Here is a 24,229-nt window from a genome sequence, read left to right as displayed (position 1 = left end):
GGTCTGTGGCCTCCTGTTCCCTCAATTTATTTTCCGTTTGAGAAGCTGTTTTCTCTAAAGCTGTTTTTCTTCTTGATTGTTCTCTCTGGCCCTGTTTTGCTTCTTCAGAGGTCTGGCTGCTGCCACAGCACTGGCCTCAGACCCAGCCTCTGCTTGCCAGGGATCCAGGCCAACCTGGCCTTCCACTCAGTCCCTCAGCTCCACTGTCCAGCTCTAACCGGCTCGGCTCAGAACCTTCTGGTCCCTAACATTCTCTCACACAAAACCCTGCCAAGGGACAAATGCAGAAGCTCCTGCCTAATGGGCTCAGCGAACATGGAATTCAGGGAAGGAGGGGGAGAGGAAAAAGTATACATGATCAGCCCTTAGAAGGAGCAGTTTCACATGTTCCTTAGGTCATTAATAAGAACTGATGAAATTTGTATTTCTGTAATGAATTAAAGACCCAAATGACAATAGAAAAAAAAAGATCCAGATTATATAACAGCTCTACAGACCTTACGAATGAAAAGATATCTGTTAGGTATCAGATTTGGGGCCCCCAAGGTGACTTAGAACTCATACCTCAGCACCTCTTCTCATAGCCTTTAAGAAAAATGGTGCTTTGAGTAAGAACCTTTGAATTCTATCCTTATCCCTAATGTGTGTGTGGGGGGTAGGGGGAGGGAGGAGTGTGGTTAGAATGTTTGGGATCCCTAATGTCACAGGCAAGGCAACGACAAGATAAAGTATTAAATAATGTTAATGCTGTAGAAACCTTGGAGGAGTTCAGACTAGTCTTTGGGGCATTGATCCTGAGCTCTGAAATGTCTTATGATCCTGAGTGGGATATTTCCCCTCTATGATTTCAGTTGTAAGATGACACTGTTCTTTTGCACCAGTACATGAGGCCTAGCTAATTAAAATACTATACTGGTTCATTCAAGAAGTATTTACTGGGTTCCTACTACATTCAAGGCATCGTGCAGAGAGACTGTGTAATATGACAAAAATTTAAAAATAGATAGCCATAAATAAACTCCATGATAGGATTATGTAAAACCTTTCAGATAATTTTAGCTCTTTGGATATACAAACAGGGCTTCCAGTTCCACTGTTTTGAATAAACTGACCTTTTTTTTCAACTACTACCCCTCTCTTCTAAATCAATTCATTCATCTTAGTCTACCACCAATTCCCATCTATTCTCTAATGGTATGACCAGAGCTGCCATGTAATGTTGTGCCCTGCACACCAAGGGGGAAAACAGGGCAGAAATCCATTCTATGTTTTGCTGATTAAGCCATGTCACCCAGCCTGGGTCAGTGTCCACCCAAAGGAACAATTCTCTAATTTGAACAAATGCCCCCTGTATGTATTAGCTGTGGCCCTGCTCATGTCCTCAGTTGGCTTACAAGCCAGATATAGAATAAATGGGCAGAGCTGTGTTGTGATCAAACAAGATTCATAACAAAGACACATTGGTTTTTGTTTGTTTTTAATATATTTTTATTGTTGATAGTATTACAGATATCTCCCATCCCCCCCTTTCCCTCACTCCTCCAATCCCTTACCGCCGCTCCCCCCCCCCCCCCCCCAGGTATAAAGACACATTTAATGGCATATATGGTGCTTATCTTCACTTATTTCTGTAAGTGGCCATATTTGGTGTCCTTTTTACTCAGCCAAGCCTACTGTGGGGAAGCAAAAAGAAAACTTGTTGGGGAAGGAGGCCACAGTGAAAGCCTTGGGGAGGTCCCCTGGAGCCACAATATGGGTTCCTCGTGGTCTGAGTGTTTCCAGAAATCTTATGTCCAGGAGAGTCCAAGGTCCTGGGACCTGAACTCATACTTAACTCACTGAAAACATCAGCATCTTCCCTCTGGTAGATTTTGACCTTCTTACTGAGAATCAAAGATGACAGGTGAACAAGAGGTAAACAACAGTGAAGATTTTAGGGGTACAATAAGGCGGATCAAGGGGTGTTAATTCTCACAGTGGGGCTTTTATTTACTCTCAGTGGGTGGGGAATAAGCATGGAGAATAAGCATATTTATAAAGGTGAGTCGGGCCCATCTACAATAAGCCAGTAGAAAAAAGACAGAAATTGGATTGAACCCTATTCTGATAAACATACTATCATTTTTATATTAAAAGGTTGCACTTGGGTCTAGATCTTTGTAGTTCCACTGAAGGTGATAATATGTCTGATAATTATTGTCCTTACTCTCCCACAGAAGACAGAAAGAATGAGATCACTTCCATAATCGGACCATGCATATTTCCAAGATTCCAAGCTACCAGGCAGAGATGCCAGAAGAATGGGACACTTTGGCTTTCTCTCGGGCCAGGAAATATGTGAAGTGATCCGGCTATTCACAGGGCACTGTAGAAACTCGCTGGCTGCTCTCAGGGGTGGTCCAAGGCTGTCTGTAGGGTCACAGTCATGGCACCCACGGTTCAAAGCTCTTGCCTAATACATTCTCATGATGGAAGAAAAAGGCCACTTCATGATGTAGTGAGGTGCTCTTCACTGGTGGTATTCAAGTGGAGCCTGGATGCTCAAGTCAAAGGCACTGGAGAAGACATTGCTGGCCTTCATATGGAAGGATCTCTCCAGCTCTGAGATTCTCTAATTCACTTGTAAATCATCGTTGACAGATGGGATGTAGGGTAGTGTTGTATCATGAGACAAAGCAAAAGTTAGAGCCAAATGTGATAAAGGAGTCCATCAAAAGAGCTTGAAAGCTGACAGTTTTTTGGGAGCCAAAGAACGAAGAAACCTTTGTGGCTCCTGTCTTTCTGCCATAAATGCTCAGTCCTGTAATATCCATGTCTGTGGTGGGTGTGGTCAAGAGCTTTGAGCACCGGACTTGAGTCCATAGGGGGCAGAGGTGACCGTGGTTCCCAGGGGAGAGACAACTGGAAAAGAGCTGTCCCAATTATTGATCTGGTGCAGGAAGGTAGATGACTTCATTTTTCTCTGAAAGAAAGACTTTTTAGTCAGATACGTGCATTTTTCCTTATAGCTCAAAAAAAGATTATGCAATGTTCAGCAAAATCTGAGAAGCTGCCATTGACATTTTTAGCCTGCTTTGTCAAGATTCTCTCAGTACTTGACAAATTTTAACTCAAATTCACACACTCCACAAGATAAAAAGCAGGAACTCACAGTGTCTTGTTCTTGAGACAGGTGTGTTATTGTAAAACTTTTTTAAAATTTTCTTTTTTGTGTTGTTTTTTTGTTTGTTTATTTCTTTTTTCTTTTTGCTTCAGCCATTCTTATTTCTTAGATTGAGATTAGTGCTGTACTTTGTAAAGAGAACAGAATGATCCACTAACTCTGAGCTGATTTTCTAATAAAAGGGGTTGTTTTTTACTTTGATCTAATAATATGCTTTATACCACAGCACTTGAATTGGGGTTGAAATCTGTGGTTATGAAGCAATACCAAAGTCCTGGCCCACACTGGGTTCAAACCGAAAATCCGGGTCTCATCAATATTATGCTGTGATCAACCTGAGCATCTACTGAAATCGGGGGTGGGAGTAGTGTGGGGGGAGATGACCTTAAATACAGCAGAAATCATGTCTGTCTTTTGCATTCCTATATCCCAGCATCCAGTACAGTGCCTGGAACATAGTAGGTATTTAATACATATATATGGAATGAACGATTTCCCCAAGGTATCAAGAACCGATATCCCTCCCATTTCTCCTTCCCCTTTGCCTTACCCCAATTCCCATTTTCCAAAGGTATCTACTTTTCAACATTTTATGTGTTGAAAGATGAATTTAGAAGGAAAAGGAATTTCATATGATTGGGTCAGAAAATGTTTGTCAAAATGGGAAAACTTACTGATGTCTTGAAACAAAGGACAAAATAAAAAGTCAATAGTAATTAATAATAAGGATATAGTTTAGAAAAAGACAAATCAAGATCACTCTATCTTCTCTAACCCAACTTCTGGGAGGACAGTTCACCTGGACAGAAGTTGTCCTACTCTGTTGATGTCAGGCATCACCTAAGAAACAGACCACTCTCCTTGCAAACATTATCCACGTGCGTGTTCCCAATATGGTGGGAGAGGTGTTCCTTCTGTGATCACAAAGTGTGGACCAACTCACATCTAAATGGAGGGTAGAGTGGTAAGTGCAGAAAATAAAGTTTGTGGGGCTGTGGGAGTGATAATCTGCAGCCCCTTGGACCCTTCCACATGCCTCTCACCTTGGGGCCTCCTTCTCCAGGCCAGGAAGCCAATTCCAGCCAGGACCATGGCGAGGACAATGGACCCAGAGACAGCTTTGATCACCAGAAGGGTAGTTTCTGACCCTAAAAGCAAGCATATGGGGGGAAATCCACAAGTCCTTCTCCCGCTCTGTATTAACTTTTGGGCACTTTTGTCCCTGTGATCATCGGGAAGCCCAACCCCATTTTTCTTACTCCTGCTTCTCACTTCACGGATCCATGCAGGGCAGTCATCTAAAACAGGGGGACCGTAGCTCTCAAAGTGGGGTCTGAATGCCCCAGGGGTCTTCAAGCAAGACCCTTCAGAGAGTCCACGAGGTCTAAGTCATGACTTCCCTTTCCTTATCTCTCACTTGTGCACAGTGGGGCTTTCCAGAGGCTACATCACATGTGAGGACACCATCGCTCTGATAGCTCATGAAATGTGTACTCGTATTTTCTTGAGTTTAAATGTTGAAATTTTTAATATAGTAAGTAGCAATAGAGAAAACCCACATAAATAAAAGCTCGTTGGGATCCTCAATTTTTAAGAACACAAGGAATCCCTGAGACCAAAAGGTGAGAGAGCCTCTGATTTAAAAGACGCATTCTAAAGCAACCAGTGATCCCCCTTGCTGCTTGCCCCCCTTCCTCGTCTCACTTCCCAGACAGCACACCCTGTCCTTACCCTGAGGGACCTGAAGAACCATTTGGATGTCACAATGCTCCACATGACAGGAGTAAAGGTCGCTGCTCTCAGAATCCATTTCCACAGATACCCATGTCTGATAGGTCCCGTCCCCACTGGGAAGAACACCTCCATAATCCATTTCTTGGATCATTTCTTCCCCATTTTTCATCCAAATCATGGAAATTTCAGGGGGGTAAAAGCCATAAGCTCTGCAGACAAGAGTTGTAATCCCTGGAAAAGTTTCTTTGCGACTTACTTTGACCAGTGGGGGCTCTAGGAAAAAGAAGATAAAGTGAAATAGAAATATCTTATGTACTGAGCATACACTATCAGAACTTCGTGACTGGGTTTCCCAATTAATTTTCTTCATTGCAGGAAACATCTAAAACCAAGAATGACCCGGAACCCGGTTTCATCAACAACAAATTTATTGTGCACTTCCTGCTAGGGCAGTGTGCTCAAGAATAATGAATGTGTTGTTGAGCCATGTAACTGAGCTACAGAATTTGTATGTAACTGTGACAAGTAATTCAGCAAAAGTCTGGAGATTAGAACTCAGCACTCCTTTTTCTCAATTCTGTGCTTATGCAAAGATATCACAGCCATCTCCGCTCAGCTTTGGCTCAAGTTGGTACTTTGGTGATTGCTGTGGTTTGAATGTTTGTGTCCCCCCCACCCCCAAATTCATATGTTGAAATCCCAGCCCCCAAAGATGATGGTATTAGGAGGTGAGGCCTTTGGGAGGTGCTTAAGTCATGAGGGTAAAACCTTCAAAAATGAGATTAGTGCCTTATAAATGAAGTTCCAGAGAAATCCCTTGTCCCCAGCCACCATGTGAAAACACAGCAAGAAGTCAGCAGGCTGCAACCTGAAACGGTGTCCTCATCTGACCACGCAGGCACTCTGACCCCGGACTTCCAGCCTCCCTAACTGTGGGAATACATTTCTGTTGTTTGTAGGTTACCCAGCCTGTGGTATTTTCTATGGCCGCCCGAATAGACTATGACAGTGACTGTCATCAGATACAAACATATGTAACAGGTCACGTCACAGTTATGCCCTCCAAGGGGCTATGGACATTCATGTCCTGGAGGAGCTCCAGCAGTGACAGCAAAGAAACCGTCCATTTGTGGTCTTGCTTCCTCTGAACCATTCTGCTCATTTTCCATACGGTGCTGTCCTTAGTGTTTCCTGTTGACACTGGGTCACATCTAGACATGAGCCACCCAGAGCCCAACGCCATCCCTGGAGGGGCTGCTTCCTGTTTGTCTCTACTCACTTCCTCGCCCCACTGTGCTACCTGCCACCGAGATATAGGAGGAGCCCTCCGTCTCAACAATACCTTCCAGTTCTGTTTTCTGTGGCATATAGTTTAGAAGGAGAAAAGGCTTTCCAACATTAACAAGAAAATATAAACGCCTCCGAGAGGAACTCTGCTTGTTGCCTGTAAGAAATGATCACAGATCCTTTCCTAGGAGTGGGTTTTGACCAATGGGTTGAGACACCTTTAGGACACTCGTGGTAGAGAGAGAGAGTAGGCTTGGAGGGGGAGCAGCTATACTGAAGTTAGACTTCCCACACTGCTCACGCACACCCCAGGTATGCAAGCTTCCCCCATTTTCCCAAAGAGTACTCGCCCTCAAATCCCAGTTAAACTCTGTCTTCCTTCTCCTAGTGCTGGTTTCACTGAGAACGGCAGGCCTGGCAACTGGGTTCTCTGTTCAAAAAGGCTATGCCATTAATCACGCTGAGGAAGTAGAGACTCTCACAGCTTCTCTTCAGACCTGGCTGGCCTCGGCCTAAAAAAATGCCTCATGATTAAGGATCCCATGCAACCCCAAGTTGGCCCTAGACTTCAACCAGATCCTGAGCGGTCAGACGTTTTTCAATCTGGCAACAATACCATTTAATGGGTAAACAGAGACCTATGGTATACAAAGAGCTTTCATATACATTATTTCACAGCAATTTCTGTGAGGTAGGCATATCATTTACTTAATTTACTCACGGTTATTGCTTTGCTGGCCTAGCCTCTATTAGCCCCATTTTTTCTCATAACAAGAACCCCGACTCCTGACAAGCACACTCCCTATATTGAAAAATTAGTCCACCCCACCCCAATATGTTGCTTCTTTTAAGAGGTATCATTCTTGCATATGCCCTGGCAGGAACTCGAACTGTGACCTCCTGGTTCATAAGTCAACGTTTAACCACTGAGCCATGCCCGCCGGGCAAGAGGTACCATTCTTAACCCTGACACTGAAACATAACCCAAGCTGTGTGTCCTGGCTGCTCTCTCTTTGCTAGCTCCCAGATCTAGTATCAGACCGTCTGTGCCCTGCTCTGTGCCCCAGGAGGCTGTGCTCACCAGACTGCACTCCAGGGCTCCCTTGCCCCCAGCTACCCGTTGGGTGTGGCCTCTGGGAGGAGAACCCTTAGCAAAAGATCAGAAAACTAGAAGAGAGAGTGGCTAGGAATTTGTCCACCAGTTGCCCAGCCATTGCAGTCTGCCATTGACCATGGTCCTCCATAGCCACAGCTCTTGCTAGAAGGTTCTTCCAGGGTACCAGCCCTTGCGGGGTTCTGGTAACAATAGTCCCTTCCCTTTCGCCTTCAGATCCAAGGGGGAGTAATGGCTTCCCTCTGCTCCAAGTCCCTAAGTATTTCACTATCCCTTGCCCGTGTCCTCAACCCTGATTGTACCTATGTAAATAATCTTGTTACTGACTTCCCAGTTAAACCATCCTGAGTGTGCCATTTGGTTCTTGTCAGGACTCTGTAACCCATGGTCAGTCTTAGAAACTTCTCCTGATGGGCACAGTGATTAGTGCAAGAGGTGGCACATAATCCAACTGAGGCCAACCAGAGTCCTCCTATAATTTAAAAAAAAAATTTTTTGTAGCTAGAGCTAGGAGAGAGAAGCCCATTCTTCCAGAATGGTGAAACTACAAGGACATGAGCTTTGTGTTGGCTACCACCACCTCCCCTCAGAGAAAACCATGCAAGTCTTGGTTTTAATTCCTTGGGTCCCCACACTGCCCTGATTTCTGCCTGATAAATAACCTCCCCCCTTATGCTTAGGCCACTTAGAGTAGGTTTCTGTTAACTGCAACCATCAAAATTGAGATTGTTACTTAGCTAGTGAGTAGGAGAGTTGAAGCTCAAACTTTAGCTACCTGCCTCCATAGGCAGGCTCTTAGATAGTCCACACTCATATCTGGGGCCCGGATGCCTCCCGAGGGCTGGCCACAGCTCTGGAAAGCCCACCATTAAAGACCACCCCTGTGGGAAGAGGCACATTGTGTCTAGGAGTGTCCTATAGCATGATACAGGCACAATTCACTTTGAATAAGATGATAAGGGGAAAGTTCTATATTAACTAAAAGTTAACTGATTAAATCCTTATCGTTAATGTGTAAGGAGCTTTTCACCGAAAGAAATCTTATCATAAATCCTTTAGTAAAGCAAAGACCCTCTTTCTCTCTTCTTTGTAAGTCCAGATTTCACTCACACTGGTGTTATGGGAGCCCTTAGTTACCACACAACTTGTAAGAACTGCTCCACTGCCCAAAGTGTTTCCCAGCTTATCATTGTCAGGAGATGGAAGGATTCGTCTCACTGGATCCCCACAAAAGGAGGTGACCCCAGGGGTACTCCACTCTCTCAAGTGGGATTGCTGAATCTCGTCAAGATGCTGATAAAAGCAACTGGGGAAAGTTTTCACAGGGAGTCATAGACCATGATGGTCTGACTAACAAGGTGGGTTTCAGAGAAAGGTGAATATAACCTAGATTAGAGGAAGTTATAAAACCAGGGTTCTGGGGGCGTGGGGACAAGGTGTTCTCCCTTCTTTTTACCTGTTCTTTGTAGAGTGTCTTTCCCATACTCCAGGAATCTCTTTAACCAGGCGATACATTCTTTTTCCAGCCAATTCTTCTGATATTGTAACTCATGCCAATTGGCCTCCCACGCCCTCTTGGTGATGTGAGCCACATTATCTACAGCTGTCCAGGAGAGCGTGTCTTTATCAAAGATAAGGAAATCCTGTCCGTCATATGCATATTGCAAAAATCCTGTGGTGCTTCCATCCTCCAGCAACTCACAGCCAATCATCCTCTGGTAAGTGTGAAACCCTGGAACACACATACAGGCCAGGAAAGGGTTTACACAGGGTGTGGAGGTGAATGCCCTGGTGACGGGAGTGGGGGTGTGGCTGGGAGCATCCCAGGACAGAGCACTCCACAGGCCCACCACGGCATCACTGTCTCCAGAAGGTTCCTGTGACATGATCCCATCTAGCAACAGATATTCGTGGCATACTTACTGTGTGCCAAAGGAATGTGATCATTCCTGCCTTGGGGAACTATAGGATAACTCCTATAATAGCAATGATTAATGGGTAAACTTTATAGTGCAGTGGAGCGAGAGATATGCAGGAGCCAGAAATATCCCTGGAAAAGTTAATGTCATAAGTCACTATGCACACGTGAGCAACTCACTAAGCCTGGCCACCAGGAAATGAGACACAGAATGGCCACATTTAGATGGGAAAGGAGAAGATACAGGTCATAAGCCTGAATGATATTGGGATCAGGACACAGGGGGCAAAGGACAAAGGGCTCCTAGGGACGACAGACAATTTGTAAGATGCACAGGGCAGATGGCAGGCACGGAACCCCATCCGCCAAATTGTCCAGGCTTTGCCAAAAGCCACAGAAAAGGCAACTCGGCAAAAGCTTTCACGCGCTGTCGGCCCAGGGACCGGTCTTGGCCGGGGTGGGCCCCAGGGAGGGGAAGCAATCTGCTGTGCTCACACCTGAGTGATTGTAGTGTCTCTGCAGGCGCTCCAGTTCCACCTTGAACGTCTGCTGCCAGCCCCGCAGCAGCTGCGTGTACCTCTCCCAGTGATCCGGCGCCAGGTGCTCTGCCATCCACGGTGCCCGCGGCTCCTTCAGCCGAGAGACACTGTCGTATGTGGTGATGGGATGAGAGTCCACGTACCCCACTGAGAGAAATTCAGGGATCCCATGGCCAGGTTCTGAAACGCCCAGGCGGAAATATCTAAGAGAGTGAGTCCCTGGGAGGGAGGCAAAGAAGGAAGATATTTAGAGTCACAGACCATCCAGGCCCATAAGCTGCCGTTTCTTTAATCCCTACGCACTGCTCCATGTTCAGCGGTGCCCACTCCTCCCTGGACCGGCTGCTGCCTCCTCTTACAGAACCATTGCCCCAGGAACTGGGGCTGCAAAGGGCTTGAGAACTTTAGCCCAAGACCTGGAGCCTTTTTCATAAAGGGGAGCAGAGCTGAAATCTAATTTATTTGGAATCTGCAAAAGTATGCTTGAATCTGTCACTGACTTTGAAACCGTGCTATTTCTCCACATCTGGAAAAGTTCTATGGCTTTGCAGATATGCAACTGTTTAAAGATGGAGGCAAAAAGAAGAACAGATTGTGAACATTAGTTCTCACACCTCCCTGATATCCGTCTGTGTATTCAGCAGACATCTGAGTGCCTCCTCTGTGCCAGGCTCTGCACTAGGCCCTGCACACACAACAGACAAGACAGATGCAAGTGTCTGCCCTTATGGGGGGAAGGGAGGAGACAGACAATACAAAATAAATGAAATATATAACATGCCTTTAAAAAAGTGCAATGGAAAAAAATAAAGCTGCAAAGAGGACTAAGCAATACAATTTTAAACAGCAATGGTTAGGGAAGGCCTCCCCAAGAAGGTGACTTCTGTAGGGAATGAGGGGGTCAGGCAGATATCTGGGGACAGCAGTCCAGGCAGGGGGGGGGGCTGTGCAAAGGTCCTGCGGAAAGGACCTGCCTGACATGTTACAAGAGCAGCAAGAAGGCCTGTTGCTGGAGAAATTGGTAGGAATTGCATCCACAGTTACTCATAGAAAAAAAAAAAACACCTCACAGAAATCAAATTCTCGGCATAGAATGAGAGAGGAGAAGGAATAAGGAATTGGAAAAAAAGATGGTGTTACTGAGCTAAGTTGGATTGGTATAGAAGTGCCCTTGGAATATGGGGTTCCATGTATGACAGCTGGGTCTACATGCATAGAACATGCCACCAAGTTAAAAGAAAATAAAGGTATTAACATCGTGGGGCATTTCTGCTCAACAGGAGAATCTTTTCTAAATGAACATCACTGACATTACCACACACAATATTTATAATTCTTGTAATGTCACTTTCTTCTTAAGAAGATCACTTCATAAAAATCTGCATTACTAGAGTTTATAAGAGGTAAGTAAAGAGAAATATGGTCTGTCAACAATGCTGTCCAAGTCCAGTGTTCTGCCCTTTTCTCCAACCTCAATCTCAGTCTAATTCCTGGTTGCGGAGCAGCTCTCTGCTAGCCAGCCCTGACTTCAAAGGCTGCTCCGCCCCTAGAGGCTGGCCTCCATCTGTCCATCATCTGCCTGTCCACCCCTCCTGCAGCTGCAGCCTGGCCCCACTCCAGGACATCTCAGCCCTCTCCCCTTTCTTCACTGTGGGCCTAGTTATCCATCTGGTGTGTCCATAGGTACGGGTCACGCTTGCTCCTTAGTTGGGCTTCCAAAATGCGACCTCAGTTGTGATGGGAGATTGGTGGACAGATGTTAAATCAGTGACTCAACAGAAGAGAGAGTGGAAAGCCCATCATCCCCTCTCTCATGGTACCTTAGACCCTGTGATCATTTATATCCTATGGATATATTACCCGGATGATCAGATGAAGTAGAATCACGAAGGTTGAGTCACTTGAAAAGACCTATATTTGATCATTTTTTATCTCCTAAAATGGCAATTTCATATGATCCCATCTAAAAAAATCTTCCGATTCTTTCTTGTTGCTCCAGTAATTATGAAATTGGGTTTCTCTCTTCCTTTCCACGAATAGACTATCAGTATCAACTCACTTATTGAACTGAAATCTACAATTTTGAATTTGGTCTGTTCAGGCCAGTAAAACTGCTTCTCAAAGGGCCTCCGCTGCCTGTCCCAAGAGCCTCTGATAGACATTGCTGGAAAGCCTGAACAACACAACCAAACAACTCTTACACCACAGTGGTTACTTAGTATCCTAAATTATGTTCCTTTAACTTATAGATTCACTGACTAGGCCACTTTTACAAAAGGCTGTAAAAATCACTGGTTATAAAATAATTGGTAGTGTTTTCAGATATGCATCCATGGGGGCAATTTTTACTTATTGGGTATGTACCACATACATGGAATTGTGAGCAATGTTAGGAAGAGAGAAAAACAAATCAGATACTAGTTCTTCCCTCCAGAAATGTACATTACTATAGGAGAACTTGTAACATAAATAAATACAGTGCAATGACACATAGCAGCAAGTAGTTAAGTGACATGATCCAGTGCTCAGAGGAGAGAGAGCTGCTCTCTCGTGAAGCAATCCAGAAATGCTCCAAGAAGGAGGTGATGATCCTTCCACCAAATTGGGCCTTCAAAGAGCTATGGAGGGCCGCAGCATCTGAGTCATAACCATGAGAATTGCACTTATTTATTGAGCATGTACCATGTGCTAGGTACCAGGCTAAGCCTTTGGTAATGCGTTTCATTTACTCTTCATAGCAACCTAATGAGATAGGTTCTAAAATTCCCATTTCAATAGGTTCAGAGAGGTGAAGCAATGGCCCAAGATCATCCTTAGAATCCATACGTGGAGGAGCCAGGATTCACTCCCCTCTGTCTTGACACCCAACTGGTCCTAAGGCAGGGGCACTTCTCCAGCCCAGACTATTATAGGCTCCCCTCTCCACCACCATTGCTCTCTCCTGCCCCCTTGTGTCTAGAATGATTCACTGTCACTGATTCCCCTAGTGCCTAGTCCCTAGGCTCAGGCTTTAGAACCTTCCTACAAGAAGCTGTGGGCCCTGATTGGATAACCAGGTCAACAAAGTCCCTATTATTTGCTGACCCTCCCAAGTAGCCTGATGCCTTATAATACAGTCAGAATGATTATGATTTCTGGGAACTGCTGTTTGGAATTTCAGGCATCTTGGGAATGAGGGGGAGAAGTGGATGGTGATATTTTTAGTTAAGAGAACCATTGGACACTTCTCAAACCAAGCATTCAGTGAATGTGGACGGTTCTGTAAGCAGCCAGAACCCATCTAACTGCAGGAACTTACTTAGGGCATGAAAGTGCTGAATGGGACAGTTTGACATTTTAGCTACTCTTTGGAGGCCACCCTTTGGGAGGTTACCAATGTCTCCTTTTGTATAAGTTTTATTCTTTTCTGAATTTGCAGTAGGCATAGTCCTAGAGCTAGGGATGCAGCAACAAACTCGTCAAAGCCCCAGCCCTATAAGCTAATTTCTAGAAGGTAGTGATGAAAATTGTGAAGAAAAATAAAAGCAGATAAAAAGTGTGAAGAAGGCTGATCTTTTAGACAGAAGGATCAGGAAAGTCCTCTCTGAGCAGGTGGCAGTTGAGCAGAGATGTGAATGAAGTGAGGAAGTGAGTCATGGGAGAAGAACCTTCCAGAAAGAACAGCAAGCCCAAGTCCTTGAGGAGGCTGTGTTTAAGGAATAGCAAGGACACCACTGTAGGACCATGTAGAGCATTAGAGAAGAAATGAATGAATGAGCTCTGGTGGGGTTTTTTTCTTCTCTCTATATACAATGATGGCCATATGTCTCATATTTCCCAGGGAAATTCCAATTTTGTGAATTTTATTGAAGTCATAACAAAACCTGATTTGATACTTATATTCTTGAAAGGGTTTTGATAATAAATATAAATTTGGACATCAGAAATAATGTCCCTTGTCATCTATCTCAATCTGGGTTTCATAAAGCAAGTGGGGTAAGAGGAGGGCTAAGGTCAATGGATTTTAGTGAAAATAGATATTCCAACTAGTCAGAAAAAATATCTACAAATTACTTGAATTTCTCCAATTTAGACAGATTCCATGTCAACCAAGAAGAAGAGAGCCTTAGGGGAGTAAAACGTTGTCTTGGAGAAATTTCTACTGCATGTACCTTGGTAACAGCTCCATGGAAACAGACTGAAGTCTAATAAAGTCTATAGCAAATGCCCATATTTCCCCACATAAACCCTTTGAACTCAAGGTCATTTCTAAACAGGTAATCTGTAAGTCTGTGTTTTTATACTAGCTCAGTTGTCAATTTAGGGGGCTTAGACACCATTAGTCTTTATCTGTGAAGGATTCCATCGTTTGTGAGGCAAATTGATACAGCAGATTGATATGCATCCATAAAATTATGAGTAATATCAAGAGTCTGACCTTGGTTATTTCAAGATTAAGCATACAAATCACATATGGCTATGCAAGAGAGATCCTATGCAGGGCCCTAGCTAACTGCACCCACCAGGGACAGTTTCACACAGGTTGAAATGAAGAACAGGATGAGTTGTAAAGCATGAAACAACATTTTTTGGTTTTTGTTTTCATATACGTTCTGCAACTACAGTAAACCACAGTTGCAATTTTACAGTCGTAATTACTGCTCAAGTTCTCTCTGGCTCACAGTCAGATCATTTCAATTTCTTAGGGACATTACCTTTGAACATAAATTCACTCAGGAGGCATTTATTAAGTGTCTACTGGTCACTAGGTAGTGCTGCGGAAATAAAGAAAAGAAAAATGAAGAGATCTCTCCCTGGCTTTAAGGAGAGCCTTGAAGGAAAGATTTTTGCAAATAGGAAATTGAAAAACTGTGAACAGGAGCTATGGGAGCACACAGGAAGGAGCAGTCTACTGCAGGCTATGGAGCCAATGAAAGCAACACACTGGAAGCGAAATTGGAGTTATCTTGACACTTCCTAGAGCTGTGCTCCCAAGCACTCCCTGCATTTCCACCTAGAAGCTCCTACGCAGGGCCAGCATTAGGCTCATATACCAATTAGACCAAGTCTTTTTTAATAACCCTGGCTCTCTTCCCTATCAGCATCCCTCAGTGCTCAAGAACTCTCAGTCAGGGTCGTGGCAGGGAATAGCCTTCACTCCAGATGAGTAACATGAAGAGACCTTGAGAAGGGACTCCTTGTATGGGAGGTATGAGCAAGGTTAAGAAAAAAAAAAACAGAAGGATAAGAGGTCCAGACGCTAGCAATGATGGGAAGCCTTTACCACCCCTAGAGTTGCAGAGATAAGAATAGCAAATTGTGTTCCCCAAGCCCAGTGGGAGCTGGACCCGTATGAAGAGGGGCTAGTCAGGGGAAATTATACTGCAGAGGGACACCGCTACCACTGGAGACATTACAGAAATGGGAAAGGGGAAGACAAAATACCCTGACCTGTCTTTCCTCCTAGCTCTCTGACCTCTCTCCCGTCAGTGTCTCCCATTGGGTGGAAATCAACCTGCAATAGAGCGACTGGGTGATGCCGCCTGTAGGCATCATCCTCCAGGGCACAAGATAGGACCGAGAAGGATGACGTCTAGGAGTGAAAAGGAGAATAACCAGAACAAAGTGAGCCTGCCTTCCCTTTACAGAGGACTGGCTCTGTTTCACATCCACCATGATCCAAGTGCCAGGTGTCCGCATCCAGAGGCGCTGTGACAACGCGAGAACCCCTGACCTGTGGGCCAGAACACCTGACTGCTCATGACGTGGGCTGGGTTTCTTGGCCTGACACAGGGGTTAGTGCGACCACAGCATGAAAGATTATGTTTGGCGGGTATTGTGGTCACATTATTGGACAACTCTTTACGGATCAAATGTAGCAACATATATGCCTTTTACCTTCCGGAAATATCACCCTTTTCTCCCTTCTTCTGTCCATAATTTCTTTCTGTCCCTCATCCCCCAATCTTTCCCATTTCTGATTTAAAGGGTGGGATTTTTCTGGGTTAAATTTCTGTAGAAGTAGGACCGATGTCTGTCTTGTTCACGGTCGCAACTCCAAAAGTTGCTGGCACGTGGTGGGCCATCAACCAACATTTGTGTGGTTAATACACAGATGATTTGGAAGAGCTCCTTCCCCTCATCTCAGGAGTCACCGCCTACTGCGGCGCTGATGCAGGTGGAGGCACCGCCAGCTGCCGCCCAGCTTCCGGCCGGAGCAGGAAGAGAAGTTGCTGAGGGCACAGAGCCTGGGGCTTCCAGCCATGGACCCTGTCGGGTTTTGGGGGTAACGGTAGGCACCTGCTTCCCCAGTGACACGGGCCCTAAACCATGGAAAACTCCTCCTGGGCTCAGTTGATATCGCTCACACCCAGGAAGCAAGTCCAGAACCAGGGTTCTCTCTTTCTGGGACCTTTTGTCACAGGTGGAGCTTGTGGGGAGGAAGAAAAACAAACCGGCACGACGACTCTGCTCCACTGTTCAAAGCCCCTGAAACTCTGACCACATCCCAGGAGACTCGGGAAGCCAGTGAAGAGGAGAAACAGACGTAAGAGAAAGGGTCTGAGCAGAAAACAGGGAGCAATGCTCAGAGGAAAGTGAGGCAGCTCCCCGGAAGGTCCTTCCAGAATGGCTTCCGCCCCGTCGGAAGCGGTGACACTGAAATCCTGCACGCGTGAGCTGGGAACTGTTCACTAGTCCAGCCTCTGACACGTCCCGGGTATTAAACACGCTTTTTCGCCGGGCTTTGTCCACATTCCGCCGCGAGTTCTAGGAAGGCAAGCTGTTCCCCCTCGGCGGCCTCAGCTCCGGAGTTCGGAGCGGAGCAGAGAGAACTTGGGATACTCACGGGCAACGCTGCGCTTCACTGTAAATACAATAAGGAGGGGTAACAGGAGCACCATCAGCCCTTCTAAAATGCTTTCTCTCAGATTCTTTTAACCAAAACACCGGCAGGTCCCAGCGGATCTTTCAGGAACCTAAACTCCACCCACTCCTCTGGGTTTAGAAACTGCTGGAAGCTCAGGGCCCTCTCCCAATAAAAACGGCGGATATATGCATTGTCATCAGTTGCTAGGCAGAATAGAGAAAGAAAAAAAAAAAAAACCCCGAGCGGTTCCAGATTCACTTTTAACCCTTTGGTGGCTTCAGGCGCCGCTTGATCCTTTTGGTATGCCTGTCTCAAACCTGTTCCCAACCTTTTAAAATTATTATTATTATCATTATTATTTTTCAATTACAGTTGGCATACAATATCATATTATTTTCAAGTGCCCTATTCCCAACGTTTAAAATATTTACAGAGCGCAGCTATGTGTAAGGCACAGGGAACACAAAGATTAGTCATTCCTTGTCCCCCCAGGGAGCACAAAAGAAAAAAAGCCTTTATTTCTTCACTGGAGCATAGATTTCACCATAGAAGAATGTGCAAGATTCACACAAGGTCCCAGTACTTGCAACTCCCTGCCCCGGCTTCCTACAATGCAATAGTCCATACAGCTGATAGAGCACATATCACTTAGCTAGTCTTATCATTTTTAGCTTAGGTCTATTTTCCCTGATGCTCACACCCAGTACAATAAACTGAAAAAAATAAAAAAATGTAATGCTTTAATAAAGGAGAGCAAGTAAAAGGCCTAAAAGTAGATTCTGAGGGGCAGCCACTTGGCTTGTTTGATTAGCAATCTTCAGGATTAAGCTCTGACTACATTGTGATCAGGAGAGTGTGACAAGTTGAGAAGCAGCAGTTTAAGCTTTTCCAGGGAACTGGAGGACAGGCCTAGGCAGGAAGTAGAGGTGACTGGGAGAGATGAGTGGAGTCAAGGCTACGAGGGACCCAGGTTTGCATCATAGCTACTTGACCTTCAACAGAACCCCAAATTGAGCTGAGGCTCAGTTTCTTCAACTGAAAAAGCAAATCCTGGCATATATTTCATGAAGTTGTTGAAGTATAAATGAAGTTATGTTTATGATGTACCTGGTAGGTATTAGAACTGTAAAAATTGATTTCCTTCTGTGGTAGGTAAATACCGCTCCCTCCCCCGCCTCCCCCTCCCCCCACACACACATCTTAAAGATATGCACATCCTAATCTCCAGAACCTGTGACTGTTACTTTATGTGGCAAAAGGGACTTAGTCTATATGGTTGAATTAGTAATCTCGAGATGAGCAGATTATCCTAATTAGCTGATGGGCCCAATGTAATCACAAGGTCCATGTAAGAGGGAGGCAAAAGGGTCAGAGTCCGAGACGTGTCAGTAGAAGCAAGGTTGAAGTAATGCCAATGCTGGAAGGGAGACATGGCCAAGGAAAGCAGACGGCCTCTAGAAACTGGTGGGAGAGGGAACAGATTCTCCCATGGTGCTTCCAGGAAGAATGGAAGCCTGCCAACACTTTGATTTTAGCCCAGGAGACCCAGTTTCAGACTTCTGACCTTCAGAACTGCAAGAGAATAAATTTGTGTTGTTTAGGCCACTAAATCCATGGTAATCTGTTATAGCATCATTAGGAGACATTGGGACTTTAGAGTTATACACACACTAGAGGCCCGATGCACGAAATTCGGCCCTCACAGCCCCAGCTTTGTCCAGAAGGTCATATTAGCATATTAGCTCTTTGTTATATAGGATAATCACCATCAGCCCTCTTGAGCCATCCCAAATAAACCGCTAATTTAAGAGAGTAGGCCTGCCATGTATCCTCAGTTCAAGCCTCCTAGCCCTGCGGTCCAAATTTTTAAGCTACATTCTAAAACTGCCCTATGTAGAAATTCTGGAGCTGCTTCTGAAAATTATGCATGTATATCACCTAGCACAATGGCTGCTCCATAGTAAGGAAATGTTAGCAATTATTAGTACTCTGCTGTTATTCACTAGTTTACCAAGAGAGATTGTGGTTTCCCTTCCCCATGCACTGACAAGTTCATAGAGATGGTAAAGGGCATATCTGCTCTCTACAACGGTTCAAATTCACTGTTTCATCAAGAAGTTCACTGAATTCGAATAATGAATTTTAACTTTTAATACTTGCCAAAATCCATTCATTCATACATTCCTAACTTGCCTTACTCTCAAAAATATTTAAAACTGCTAAATTTTGATGTTCTTTTGCATGTGTTACTTGGCTTTCTCACTTCTCTTTAAAAAAAATTTTTTTTTTAGTAATAATGGGCTTTTTTATTAGATCAAATTAACAGATATCCCATAATTCCAATTAGTGACAAACATGAGCAGTATTTCATGATGCCCGTAACAACCCTGCCTTAAAAATGAACTGATTTACTGCTAGAATTCATATTTGGGGATAAGGCTAAATTTCAGTTATATTAGTGAAAATAAAAATGTACTATTTTCCTCCATCAAATTCATGGATACCCCTAGGAAAATCTCAGTCAAAAACCCTTCCGCAGTTCAAATGAACATTCCCTGATGTTTCTTTCCTGGCTGTTTATGGCGGTCATTGCAAGTTCTCCCTCGAAGCTTGTGTTCAGGACTCACTGATGAGAACTTGTTTGAAAAGCAAGTTCACTGATGCAAGTTCTGGTTCTCCTGATAGCAAACAGCTGCCGAGTTGTCACAGATGTGTTAAGGTGAACAATTCATTTTACTGGCGTCCACCTCAGAGGCCATCAGGGTGTGGCTGTGGGGCAGCCAGGGGCTGGGGCAATGTGTCCACTGTGTTGATGGCGCAGTCCTGGGAATGGATCTCCCTGGCCAGCTGCCCCTTCTTCTTCAATGTGCAGGCCTGCTGGCACAGAGGCGAGATGGGGGGCGGTGTGGGGAGGCGTGTCCTTGGGCTCTGAGCCGTCCTCTAGGTCCAGTGGGTAACTCAGGTCCGAATCATAGGAGCTCAGGTCCCCACAGGTCACAAATGGCACAATGCTGCGGGTGGGACCATCTAATTGGTTGAGGCCTCGATTGTAAGAGGGGTCCAGCAAGGGTTTGGTCAGGTCCGGCAGGAAGCCCTCAGGGGGGTCATAACCCTGACAGACAGCAAAGGCCTCGCTGCTGGCCTTCCGGCTGCTCCTGGGCTTGGCACAGAGCACGCTGGAGAAGAAGACACACAGCTGGCTGTAGATCAGCGTCACGTCCTGGCCTCGGAAGATCTTGGCTACAAAGCAGCCCCCGGGCTTCAGGACGTGTGCAGCGATGTTCAGAGCGGCGAGGAGAAGCTGGGCCTGCAGATACTCATCAACCTCATGGAGGCCAGTTACATCGGGAGCCCCGTCGCACACCACCAGGTCCGCCGGGCAGCCCTCAAAGTGCCGGATGATGTCCTCGGCAGTGGACAGCTGGGTGATGTCCCCCTGGATCTGTAACACACCTGGGAGCGGAGCCATAGCTTGAAGGTCCACAGCCACCACGTGGCCGGACCCCTGTGGACTCCCGATCTTCTGGCTCAGCACCTGGCTCCAGCTGCCCGGGGCTGCACACAGATCGACTGCCCGTGTCACACCTTCAAAGAGTCGGAATTCCTCATTGAGCTGTAGCAGCTTGAAGGCACTGCGGGCGCGCCAGCCATTCTCCTTGGCCAGGCGGTAGTACACATCCCGCTTGTCCTTCGACGTCCGTCCCATCTCGCACACCGTTTGCCCAGGGACTTTGGGTCTGAAGCCTCGCGGGTGTCAGCCGGCCAGACTACTAGCTGCAGCGACGAGGGTGAACTTCTCTCCTTCCCTCGCTGGCGGGACAGCGCAGTGGTGCCTCAACCGTATAGGCCTGGGCCCACGGGAGGAGTGGGACGGAGGAGTCCGGTCCGCCCGCAGCCCCCGTCAAACCTGTGAGAAATCGTAGGGCTTCAGTTTCTGTTCTTAGTTGATCCGAATGCCTATGGCGCAGGCCTGCGGGCCACTGTAGGTAGGCAAGGCTGTCACGGTGATGCGAAAGCTGCGGGAGGCGCGGACCAACCGAACTTACCGCGCATGTCCTGTCACTTTGCGTCACCTTGCGTCACCTGCGTCACCTTGCGTCACCTTGCGTGGATGATGTAGCTGAAAGGAGAACTGCGGTTCCCAGCATGCAAAGGGCACGATCAAAGCTGCTGAACGCTTCCAGTGGTTCTCAACCTGTGGGTCGCGATCCCTTTGGGGGTCGAACGACCCTTTCACAGGGGTCACCTAAGACCTTCAGAAAACACACATATAATTACATATTGTTTTTGTGATTAATCACTATGCTTTAATTATGTTCAAATTGTAACAATGAAATTGGGGGTCACCACAACAGGAGGAACTATATTAAAGGGTCGTGGCATTAGGAAGGTTGAGAACCACTGGAAACATTTTTAAATGTTTTTTTGTGTTCCTGATGATCGAAGTAAAGATTTCATAGTGCCAAACTTTAAATGCATTTCCTTTTTACTATGTATACATTTCTTCTATGTATTAAAAGATTGTTTCTTTATAAAAATGAACAGAGTTGAAATCATATATATACAATTTTGCTATCTTTCATACATGTCATTATACACTTTTAAATCACATTTCCCATGACCAACAAATGGGTATTAAATTCTTAAGGGCTTGCTAGTGTTGGATATGTAAGTTGAGTAGAATTCCTCCGTGTTTACTTTAAACTAGTGTGTAGAGAGTAAGGGTGCAGGTGTTGGTCACAACCTAGGAGAAGGAAGGCAACATACCCAGTGTGTGGCTATGGGTGTGGCCATTTCCTGCAGATGGGGCTGAGATATGCAGACAGCTGTGGCGGGACCAGTGAAAGCCAACAGGAGTAAATGTTCCCTGCAGTGTGCCAGGGCATGCATCTGTACATCAGGGTTTTTAAAAAATTGGGATAATGATGAAGAGTGTAACACCTAACACCTATGCAACATGGTCTCCCTTACTTGGTGTTGTTTCGGAAAGGATTTAGGGGGAATTCAATAACAAACAAGCAACCCAATTAAAAATGTGCAAAAAACTTGAGTAGACATTTCTCCACAGGAGACATATAAATGGTTTATAAGCACATGAAAAGATGCTTGCATTTTAATCATAGTTTTCCTTTCCCCACGGCAGTGGAAGCCAAGATCTTGTCTGGTTTGAGAGAAGGTGAAGAAGGGTAACATATTAAAGAAAGAGACACCCCATACTCCACACATACATATTATATCCCCACCCCCCCCATTCTCTTCATTGTTGGTACCTTTTCCAAACCCCTAATTATGGGAATTCTCCAAGCCTCTGTCTTCTATCCTCTATGTCTCTGACCTCTTACTTGTGATTTAGTTAATAAATTCATGGAATAGATAATAAGAGGCTATTCTAGGCTTTAAGGTGATAATACCATTAACATCGTCTCCCCCCTCCCTCCAGGAGTTTCCTGGTTAGTGGAGAAAACCAGCATGCTAATTTCTATCCACCTTACATCTAATCCTCCTCCTGTGTTCTCTTTGCTGGTGACTGGAACTAACAACTACCCACTTCCAATTCCAGAACCCTGCAAGCCTTCCTCCTTCTGCTTTCACCAACCCCAGAACACCCTGAACCAGTCAGTCACCAAGTCCACTGATGTTGCCTCTAAACTATTTCTCAAATGTATTCCTACTCCCCATCCTATTTGCCATGAGCCTATCTCAGGACACACTCATCCCTCCTCTGGACCATGACTTCCCAGCTGACTCCCAGCTGACTTCCCAGCCACCACAGTATCTGTCTCAAATGCCAGTCTGACCCTATCAATTTCCTCGACTGCCATGATCTACAGGAGAGTAGCCACAGTTCTTAACATCACAGTCAAGGGCCCTGATATCCTCACCCTGTCCATCTCTAGCCCTAGCTCCTCCTGCCACCATCCATCCCTTCCACTCTGCAAGGCCCTCTGCCGTGGCTCCCCCACAGGCTGCCATGCTGTCTCCTGGCTGCCTCTAGTCACTGTTTAGGAACACCACCCTCCACCCTCTTCCCACACACTCACACACAATCAACTGGTATGGCCTCTGTGTTTCTATGGCAACCTGTGCCCTTCTCTCATTGTATGCAACTACCTGTCTCTCCTGCTGGTCTGAGAGTTCCTTGAAGACAAAGACCAAGCCTGTTCTCTGTGTTCTCAGGGCCTAGCATATAGTAAGACCACAACACGTGTCAGGCACTGTTCTAAGCACTTTGCACACATCAGTTAACTTAATCCTCATGACGTTCTATGAGGAAAATGTTCTTATGGTGTCCATTACACAGTTGAGGACAGTGAGAGATTAATCAATTGGCCCAATACACAATAGGAAGTAGCAGAATTGGTATGGGAACTCAGGCAATCTGGCTCTAAATCACTTCTCATCTGCCCCTCAACTTACTACATGTGTTTGTTGAATGAATGAAAGATGATCCCTTTTCACCTCCCCATCACAATATGTCCACAACCAAATAAACAGTTCTCTCCCAATAGCTTCTTTTCTCCACGTGTGACCATTGCTCCTTCAGTCTCAGAGAAGCCTTTAGTCTATGACTTCCAACTCTCTCCTCCCTGACCCCATCCAATCTCTCATCATTCATTTCCAGGAGTTTTGCTTTGTTTTTCCTTGGAAACATGTGTCAGATTCATCTCAGTCTGGTCCTCATCCCTTCAGGCCAGATGTCCACAGCAGCTTCCTGACTGGTTCCCTGGCTTCACTACCTCACTCCATTGGAACCTTGGGGTTTACATGCATTTTTTAAAAATATTTCATTGATTTTTTTACAGAGAGGAAGGGAGAGAGACAGAGAGCTAGAAACATCGATGAGAGAGAAACATTGATCAGCTGCCTCCTGCACATCTCCCACTGGGGATGTGCCTGCAACCAAGGCACATGCCCTTGACCGGAATCGAACCCGGGACCCCTCAGTCCGCAGGCCGACGCTCCATCCACTGAGCCAAACCGGCCTTGGCTACATGCATTTTATTAACACTTCACAACAGCTCATGAGCTCACCTTTGATAGATGAGAAACTGAATAAGAGAACCCAGGTTCAAACAGGGTTTGTCTGGCTCCAGAGACTCTTTCATTTCCAAAAAGACTGCTGATCTTGGTCAAGTCACTTAATCTCCTATAGGCTCAGATTTCTTAATGGTAAAATGGGGATAATAACAGTAATTACCTCATTGTGAGAGCAACTGAGATAGCGCAGTGCCTGACACACAGTAGCTGCTCAAAGATCATCGGTGATTAAAGTTCACAACGCGCAACGCATAGCTAACATATGAGGCTATTCTAGGCTCATATGTTCTGACCAAAATGCTTTCTTGAACCATAGCTGAGAGGAAGCTGCCATACCTGGCCCCCGCTTTGTCCCTCAAATGTGCTCCCTCCTGGGACGCATTATACTATTGCATGAAAAAATTACCTTCCCGGTGACTTGCAGAATGCGCAGCAAGAGAGAATACACCCCGGTCCGGTGGAAAGTGCACAGAATCGGTGAGTCTGTTCTGTCCAGGCTGTGTGACCACAGGAAATCTTGATAGCTCTTTGACTTCTCTCATCTACAAAATGGGAATAATAAATAATAATACACTCCTCCCCTAACTAA

General features: G+C 45.6%; 2 protein-coding genes across 7 annotated transcripts; both read right to left on the bottom strand.

Annotated features, from left to right (window-relative positions):
• Positions 1-1,579: 1,579 nt before the first annotated feature.
• Positions 1,580-24,177, bottom strand: LOC138995778 (major histocompatibility complex class I-related gene protein). 6 transcript variants are annotated; one of them, XM_070396481.1, is made up of 6 exons: positions 24,047-24,177; positions 9,714-9,974; positions 8,755-9,030; positions 4,895-5,170; positions 4,207-4,311; positions 1,580-2,962 (listed from the first exon to the last, which is right to left on the bottom strand). In XM_070396481.1, exons 2-6 carry the CDS (start codon positions 9,826-9,828, stop codon positions 2,922-2,924), a joined length of 813 nt encoding a protein of 270 aa, XP_070252582.1. In that variant the 5' UTR covers positions 9,829-9,974; positions 24,047-24,177; the 3' UTR covers positions 1,580-2,921. The 6 variants fall into 6 exon arrangements, with proteins under 6 accessions (XP_070252582.1, XP_070252577.1, XP_070252578.1 ...); XM_070396476.1 differs by lacking the exon at positions 24,047-24,177 and adding an exon at positions 16,582-16,720; XM_070396477.1 differs by lacking the exon at positions 24,047-24,177 and adding an exon at positions 15,633-15,795.
• LOC138995753 (tRNA (cytidine(32)/guanosine(34)-2'-O)-methyltransferase-like) lies at positions 18,950-20,431 on the bottom strand. The gene is given in 3 exon segments (XM_070396437.1): positions 18,950-19,371; positions 19,373-19,512; positions 19,514-20,431. Coding segments are annotated over 3 exon segments (990 nt in total). The 5' UTR covers positions 20,309-20,431; the 3' UTR covers positions 18,950-19,316.
• Positions 24,178-24,229: the final 52 nt, after the last annotated feature.

The sequence above is a fragment of the Myotis yumanensis genome, unplaced genomic scaffold (genome assembly GCF_028538775.1).
Source record: "Myotis yumanensis isolate MYYU_CA2020_CCGP unplaced genomic scaffold, mMyoYum1.0.hap1 SCAF_17, whole genome shotgun sequence".
Lineage (NCBI taxonomy): Eukaryota > Metazoa > Chordata > Mammalia > Chiroptera > Vespertilionidae > Myotis > Myotis yumanensis.
Note: the sequence above shows the minus strand (reverse complement) of the source record. Positions and strands in the feature narration are given on the sequence as shown.